At 34.8% G+C, this 9002-nt stretch overlaps 1 protein-coding gene across 1 annotated transcript; it reads left to right on the plus strand.

Moving 5' to 3' along the window:
• Nucleotides 1-5204: 5204 nt before the first annotated feature.
• Nucleotides 5205-5909, plus strand: LOC118750258. Its single transcript, XM_036484984.1, has 2 exons — nucleotides 5205-5553; nucleotides 5628-5909. The coding sequence occupies exons 1-2, from the start codon at nucleotides 5357-5359 to the stop codon at nucleotides 5905-5907; spliced, it is 477 nt and encodes a 158-aa protein (XP_036340877.1). The 5' UTR covers nucleotides 5205-5356; the 3' UTR covers nucleotides 5908-5909.
• The last annotated feature ends 3093 nt before the right edge of the window (nucleotides 5910-9002 follow it).

Raw genomic sequence — 9002 nt, forward strand, 5'->3', positions numbered from 1 at the left:
TAGGAAAAGGGCGGGTCACGCCCACTTTTTTTAGCTCAACGGCCCATGTATTTACGTGCTTTTGTTACCTCGCATAAATATATGTATCTTCTATACTAATTATATAAAGAGAAGTCCCTTTTTTTTGTAACAGGTAATCTCGCGAACGGCTGGTCCGATTTTCATGAAATTTTGTATACAAATAGCTTTCGGTAACCACCATGTTTTAGGCTAACAAAATTTTACTTTTTTTCGGGTAGGTGGACCAGGGACCGGTCTATTCGAAAAAATCTTATTATAGTCCGATGTGCTTAAAATTTAGTACGTAAGTAGCTTTTTAGCATATATAAGCATATGTGATCAATTTTTTCCGGGAAGTGGTCCAGGGACCGATCTATTCCAAAAAATCGCATTTATGGTCCGATTTGCTTAAAATTCGGCACGTAAGTAGTTTTTTAGCATATATTAGGATATATGGTCCATCTTTTCCGAGAAGTGGACCAGGGACTGATCTATTCGAAAAAAATCGTATTTACGGTCCGATTTGCTTAAAATTCGGTACGTAGGTAGCTTTTTGCCTGGATAAGCTTATAGATTCCTGTTTTCCAATTTTCATGCAATTTCGAATATAAATAGCTTTAAGTAACGACCATATCAAGGGGCGAATTCGTCACTAGGCAAGATTTTTTTGCGCCAATCTGAAACAACGGATACTGTCAAAATATAATTATAATATATAATATATCTCAACTAATATATATTTAGAAAGCCGTTTGTTAGTTTTCGCAAGCCTCGAGAGGGGCTAAACCGATTTTTTTGAAACTGCCACCTGCCGCACGTGTCCCAAGGGTGGTTTTAGGCTGAAAAAAATCTATATGTAAAGGGGGTGTGGCACTTCCCATACAAACCGAATTTCTCATGCTACATATCTCTGAAAGTGTGCATGGTAGAGTTTTGGAAATTGGTATGGAGATATACGAAATCATTCGCATACCCTTGGAGAAAGATTTAAGCTATTGTAAAAAGGGGTGTGACATCTCCCATACAAACCGAATTTTTCATACTGCTTATCTCTGGAAATTTTTTGGTAGAGTTCCGGAACTTGGTATGGAGATATACGAAATCAATCGCATACTCATGAAGAAAGAGGGCGGCTGTTGGAAAGGGGGGCGTGGCACCTCCCATATAAATCGAATTTCTATACTGCATATCTCTGAAAGTATTCATGGTACAGTACTGGAACTTCGTATGGAGATATGTATATAGTTGAAATCAAGCCCATACTCATGGAGAAAATTTAGGTTATTTGAAAAGGGGTGTGAGGCCTACAAACTTACCGACCTTTAGCTATCTTTGAATGAATTTTTTTATTCTTCTGTAGGTGTGTTTGTGAGTGAAATCCACCTAAATGGTTGTACGGATTTTAACGAAACTTTTTGTGTATTTGAGTGGGTCTCTGGATGGTTTAGTTTCACAATTTAATCCGACAGTTGGCGCTGTAGTTGAGTTATTACTAAAAATCTTATTTGTGATCCGATTTGGCTAATGTTTTAACTATATATGCAATACTATTGCAAAAACGTGCTTCCAAGTGGTGCTGAAGTCGAGCTATTACTAAAAATAGCCAAGTGAGAAAAGGGGACGTGAAGGTCAGATTAAATCGACCTGTTGCACCATTGAGTATATCGAACGCTCCTGCGTTGCAATTGGCCCAATGGATGTGATTTTCCAATATTATTATGCGTTCAAACTTTTAAGGTATTTCGTCTGAATTAAGTATATGTATATTGCATTTCTGTAGAACAATGATTCGCACCCATTTTGAAATTGCCACCTACTATACTGTAAAGCTTCTAGGACATTCACTATAGAACCGGGTCATTGTTGCCGCCCGGGAGTGAAGAGGAAAAAATGTATTTCGCTTTGCGAATCACCGTGCTATGAAATGCCGCACAACTGGAGAATTTCAAGAACGGATATAACACTTTCCTTAGGTTATTTAAAGCGGAAAATGACCACCAAACCTTAATCTTAGCAGACAAATGTGCCAATGAAAATCGTAAACGTGAATTGTTAGTGAAAATGCTGGACCAAAAAGTTTCAATAAAATATATAAAAATTTTGGGCGGGACGAAGTTCGCCGGGTCTGCTAGTGTATATATATATGGATATGCACGTTTTTATATATTATTATTTTTTCTACCGTTGGTGACCCTTCCTAATGATACTGAGTATGTATGCACATATATATGCAAATGTTATACAATAGTGACTTCTCACTTACCAGTATGAAAAAAATAAGAATAAGTTTTCGTTCATCATTTCAACAATTTTGAATGACGAATAAATTTTTATTTTTCATTCCAGCAGTTGCGAATGAGGAATAAATTTTTATTCATCATTCATGTAACTTCAAGTATATATCAGGGATGGGCGTAATCAGGAAAATGAATAATTGAATAAGAAAATAAGAAAAATAAGAATAAGTTTTAATTTATCATTTCAACAATTTTGAATGACGAATAAATTTTTATTCTTCATTCAAGCACTTGCGAATGAGGAATACATTTTTATTCATCATTCAAGTAACTTCAAATAACGAATAAATTTTTATTCTTCATTCAAGCGGGTACGTATGTCATCTGTTTTGCTCTCCTTTTCATTTCGGCCTATTAGCATGTCGCGAAGACAAATCGAATGTCGTTTGAAAGTATGTAGATATACGTCGCGCGGGTGAACAACAGCTATGCTTTTTTATAAAAAAAATTAGAGAATTTACAAGCCAAAAATTGTATATGTGAAATCTGACGTTAACTAAATTAAGGCAAAACGTGTAAATAGTTAAAATAAAACTACAAAAGTGCACAGGATATAATTATTTTTAGACCAAAAAATTTAAGTGCATAGCGAATGAACTCAAAATCAAAAATAAATGAAGTGTGAGGAATGTGGTGAAAATAAAACTAAGCTTAAAACAATTAAATTCAAATAAAGGGGTGGTGAAATAAAAAATAACAAAAATTCAACAATAATAATGTGCAAAAATGGGATAATAAGAAAAAAACCCAAAGATGTGCAAAAATAATAATTCTATAAAGTAATATACCAAAATAAACCAGGTGTGCTGCTGGAAACGCTGTTTGTTAGCGATGCGTGGCGTGGCGGAACTTCCGCATAAATTTTAACATTCGCATTCGCTTTCGCATTCGCAATAATCAATGCGGAGCTTTTGCGAATGCGAATATTGTGCAAGTGCCCCAAAAAATATATCAAAACACATTGAGCGCATGGAATGGAACAACAAAACAGATTTGATGGCTCACAGGCAAAATGCATTCAACAAAGTGTGATTGAATTTGACATTGCTCTCAGAAGAACCATCCTATAAAGTCAAATTGAAAAAATTTTGTATGAATTTTGAATCGATTGTTTATATTTTTTGGCATAATAGTACCTTAAAAGAGAGCCTAACTGAGTTGTCAATCACACCTTGTTTAATACACCTTGCTCACAGGCTAACCTAATATTCACGCACGCCGCCAATTTACTGTCAAAAATTTGCGTAAAAAGCTAACTCAATTTCCAATTTTTCATTTGCGTGACTTTTCTGTTTGAAGTTTGATCTCATTTGACGTCTGTTCTCATTTGACATTTGTTCTAGGGCTGGGATACTATTGATAGTACCGGCACTCGATAGTTTTAGAAACCATAGTTGAAAAAATCAATAATATCGATGGTACTATCGTTATTTAGCAGTAGTGAATTGGGCGCTAAATTTTTAGAAAATTGATAAAAAATTAATAAATTACTTTGTAAATGACATACATATATATATATATATATTTTTTTTTTTTTTAATTTGAATGAGTCAAAAGGAACTTTTTAAAATAAAAGAATAAACAACAAAGTTGATACTTCCTAAAGTCCCAATGACTCTTAATATTTGCGTTTTGCATACCTAAATAATTGGCACCGTTGAGCTAAAAAAAAGTGGGCGTGGTCCGCCTTTTTCCTGATTTTAATGAATACTTTCTTTGGTTCAAATTAACAGGGGCGGCGCTAGGGGCTAAACGTGGAATTGTCATCATTTTTAAAAGATTATATGTGTTCGAAAGGTAATTGAAAGGCCTTTCATTCGATATATATATATATATCTATATGCATATATAATATATACATACTTCGAGAAAAAGTAATAAACGAAACTATGGCAATTTTTTAATAAAAATTTATATTTTTCGTAAAAAATACAGAATTAACTATATTAAAAGATATGTTTATCAGAAACAGCATCAAAATACCTTCAATTTGACGAATAATTTTATATAGTTTTCATATAAAACGATACGTTAATATACAATGAAAATTTGGAATCAAAAAAAGCGGCGCTTTTGCCCCTTTCCTGATATAAAACGATATTTTAATATAAATTTAGTCAAATATTCTTACAAATCACATATAAAATTAAAGGTGTTTTTGTGGTCTCTGATAAATATATCTCTTGATATAGTTAATTACGTATTTTTATAAAAAAGGCCATAATTAAGATTTTTTAACTTTTTCTTAAAATATGTATATATTATATATTTTGGTACATATATCTAATGAAAGGTCTTTTAATTTCCATTTCAAACTGTGCCCATATATTGAAAATCTGTTCAATAGTTTTTGAAATATGAACTTTTAAAAATTTGTACAATTCCACGTTTAGCCTCCTCCCCCCCTCCCCCTTTTCACGGCCCTGTTATTTGCCCCCCCAAAAAAAATATGCCATTAAAATTAGGAAAAGGGCGGGTCACGCCCACTTTTTTTAGCTCAACGGCCCATATTCTTCAGGTGTTCCTTGTTTTTTGCTGACGGAGTTGTGAATTTTCTGCCATATAAAAAAATCCAATTTACCTAAAAAAAATTGTGATTTGCTGTAATGTATGAATTTTTAAAATTTCACTTTTACTTACAAATGCGTTTAGCCTCAAGCCATGAAGGTTTCTAAAAGTAGATATGTATTGGGTTTCGATAAAGACTGTCATTGATAATATTCAACAACTATCGATAGTGGCGACAGTTTTCAACTATCGATAGTATTCCAGCTCTAGTTTTTTCTCATTTGACGTTTGACTTCGTTGGTTTTTGGCGCGGATATGGAGGCAAGTATAGATCTTAAGTTTACTTCTATATATTTTATGGAAATAAAACCTTTATTTCTTTTCTTTTTACAGATTTGCAACGAGAAGTTAATAGAAGCTGTGCGTGAGCATGAGTGCCTCTATTTAAAAAAGCACAAAGCCTACAAAAATAAGGCGCTTAAAGAAGCCGCTTGGACCGAAATAGCCATACTATTAGAAAATACTCGTAAGTTATTTTATCGTTGATTTATATGCGTATGTACAAAAATGTGTTAATAAGCATTTTATTTTTGCGAGCCTACAATTGTAAGACGAGGTGGCGTTCCTTATGCGACCGCAACAGAAGAGAAATTGTGGAAGGCGCTAATCCCTCTGGCAGTGGCAGCAGCTTTCGTAAGCCATGGAAGCTGAAGGACGTTATGTCGTTCGACTCCATGGAAGCGGAATGGTGGGTCCAATGCGAATTAATATCGCATAAACAATTAGCATGTATTTATTTTGCTTTTTATTGTTCATTTTTAGTACAACATCAAACGTTGAATATTTAGAAGAAACAGAAGAGACCGAAGAGGCCCAAATACCGCAGCGAGATGCGGCCAAGAAGCGTAAGATGGACGACTTCTTTGAGGACGTATTGGTACGCATGAAGACCAAGTATGATGGCGAATCAACAAATACCTCAGACGAGGACAGTTTTTTTACTTTGCTGCGAGCAAAATTTATCCGTCTGTCTGCAGAAGAGGTAGACGAACTGCAGGCAGATATTTTGGTACTTGTATCACAAAAAATAAGAAATAAATAAAAAGTGAGCTAAAATAATTGTTCATTTATTTGTGTGTTTGTGCTAGAAGGTGTCACTCAAGTCATGTTAAGGAATTCGCATAGTAGTGTTCTGTTTTGCAATGCTTGTTGAGTTGCGGCGTTTGCAGTTTGCAAATTATTGCGATCAACGCTTCTCAAATTTGCAAACGATTCGTTTTCAGATTCCTCGTTAGAAGTTTGTAGGCGTAAAAAATTATGTAGAACAATTGCAGCTGGGTAGAAAATGTTAAAAAGTGATGGCTTCCAATATTTCTTTTCTACCTTCTTAGCATTGTGTGGCATGAAGTGTATGGGTTTATGAAAAATTCTCCACTTTGTTGTTAGAATACCTAGAAAACTTGGAAGTCTATTAAACATGCACACATAGTATATTAAGTAAATTTTATTTGGGGTACTGTTTAGTTATTTGTGCAACGAATTTGGGTTGCTGGGCCCAAACGCGATACCCGAATCAAAAAACTTTTACTTCTTCTTTATTTAAAAAACAATAATATATCTGTGCACTAACTTATTAATCATTTCGGTTATAATCGGGTTACAATTCCTTTGCAAAAAAATCCGAATTTCCCCTATTTTCAAACAGCTCTCAAGACCTTGATCCCCTTGGGGGATAAGGTGGAAAGGGGTAAGTTTTCATAAAGCGCGGTCCATCGTCTTTTGTATAAAGGGGGTTTGGGGGACCACGGCGGCTCCTCCTTCCCACCCTATCCCAAAATCGTTGTACAAATAACTAAACATTTCCCTTTATTGGCATATGTTTGCTTACCAAAAGCAATTTCAATGCGTATATGTGCTCGAGATATATATGTATTATATCGTTGTTTTTCCGCGGTGATATCTCTTGCAAAAGGCTTCATAATATTAGGTTTAAGTGGAAATGCAGCATCTGCTACCAAATAATATGGAAAAGGAGTTTCAGTTGAAGGAAATTTGTAGGTGGTGGAACATTTAACTCATTATTAAAGAACTTTTTGCCGGATGAAGAGTTCTTAAAAACCCCACCATCGCTCTGGCTGCCATAAGCGCCGACATCAACTAATGTGAAAGAGTAATTGCTATCGCAAACTGCCAACAAAACCTTTTAAAAAGCGTAAAAGTGAATGTTTTAGATTCTTCATACATAAGTATATTGTTAGTAATTATAAGAGTGACTTACGACGCTGAAGTATTTTTTATAGTTGAAATGTAAGGAACCGCTGTTTTTAGGGCACACAATGCGGATGTGCTTCTCGTCCAATGCTTCTATACAATTGGGCAAACCGGTATCGTTTGAGAATCCGCGAGCGACTCGTTTCCACTCCTCTTCGTTGGGAATACTCACATAAAACTCAGATAAGTGCTTCCAGATCATATCGCAGGTTTCCAAGATTACGTTTCTGGCCGTTTCGAGGCCAATGCGGAACTGAACGGAGATGTAAGGAGCAGCCTTGTGCAAGAAAACTTAACAAAACATTGTCTTAATTTTTATCAATATAAACATAAAAATGAACTTACAACAAGGTGATAAAAGACCGTTGCTCGGGGTCAACTGCTGGCCTGCGTGACCTTTTTTTAAAAATGGACTTATCAACGTTTTAACGTTAAATGAGTCGTACGTCATCCTAACTGATTTATAAAATAGATCTGGATTTTAAGAAATTAATATTTCAAACCCAGTGACCTGGAACCCGAATTCGTCTCGAGTTTTAAATAGTTCTATATGTCCACTTCGCCGGTGCCGTCTGTTGTACATCGCCCACAAAATTGCAAGATTTTCAATATCTTCTGAAACATTCATTTTAAATCGTTACAATTTTACTTTTAAATTCTGAAGAAATTGTTTGTTTACATATTTGACAGCAATGCAACTCTGCGATGTATACGCACGCAAGCCAATTTCAGTTGACGCAAAGAAACAAATTAGACGGCGTGCGTATTAAAACACAAGCCGCGAATATTAGGTTAGCCTTTCATGGTACCGACAGCGGTGAGTAATTAATTGTGACTGCCTGAAACTAGGAAAAGCCAAGATCAGCTAACTAAAAAAAAAAAATTAGTTACAAGTTGTTCATTACAGGTGAACCTTTCCATGAGGTCACCCGGGAGTTAAGCAAATCTGAGACCTTTATCGTCCGTGATTCCAATAATTGAAATTATTATAAAAAACGGGGTACCTTTTTAACAAAATAACAACATTTTAAACTAATTCTGCTGGCAGCCACGGCTTTCAAAACAGAATTTTCTTCGAAATTTTCATTCCTACAAAATAACAATTTATTAGCCATATCCATCTATTTACAACGTCGAGACGCTATAAGCACACATTTTTCAAACCAGTCACAGATGACAGGATTAAAGATGAGTTACAAAAACTAAAATCGAAAAACGCTGATGTCGTAACAGGTTCTCCAAATTCTGAAACAACCAAAAGAATTGGTTCTCCAAATTGGAACACAACGGTGTTTAAACAGCGATGCAATTCTCTAATTATTGAACTGCAAAAAAAAAGAACTGAAATCCTCTCAACTGGTGCAGCGTCAATCGAAAAGAATTTACAATTTTGTAAACTTTCAAGTTTTTCAAGTTTGTCGCCTCGAGCGAGTAGTTATTTAATGGCGCAAGTTTGATTTACGACCCGTTAGGAAACAGGCTGTAACCCGAAAAAGCAGCAAAATACAATGTTCCAATTTTTTAATTTAAGTACTAAATAAAATAAATATTAAAAATTACTAAATTTTCCTTTTTTTTACCTAAATCACCTAATGTACTCACCAAAAAATATTTCTTAAAATACAGTGAAAGGTCGCATAGACGGACGTTCTAATAAGCGGACACATTCTTGGGAACGGACAGTTTTTGGTTTTTTTTCCATACAAAATGCTCTCCCATACACGGAGTTTCCGATAAACGGACGCGGACACTCAAAAATGTCCAGTTATGAAAAAAACTCTCCCATAAGCGGATGCGACGCTCTAACAAGCGGTCAATTTTGTTTTGTTTTTCAGTCAAATGTTGTCTCTTGCGCTTCTACATATGTATATGTACACAAGAACAAAGCCCATATTCAAAAATATTTTCTTTTTTAGAAAAAGTATT

Source organism: Rhagoletis pomonella, unplaced genomic scaffold (genome assembly GCF_013731165.1).
Source record: "Rhagoletis pomonella isolate Grant_MI unplaced genomic scaffold, Rhpom_1.0 Rhpom_scaffold_00183, whole genome shotgun sequence".
Taxonomy (NCBI): Eukaryota; Metazoa; Arthropoda; class Insecta; order Diptera; family Tephritidae; genus Rhagoletis; species Rhagoletis pomonella.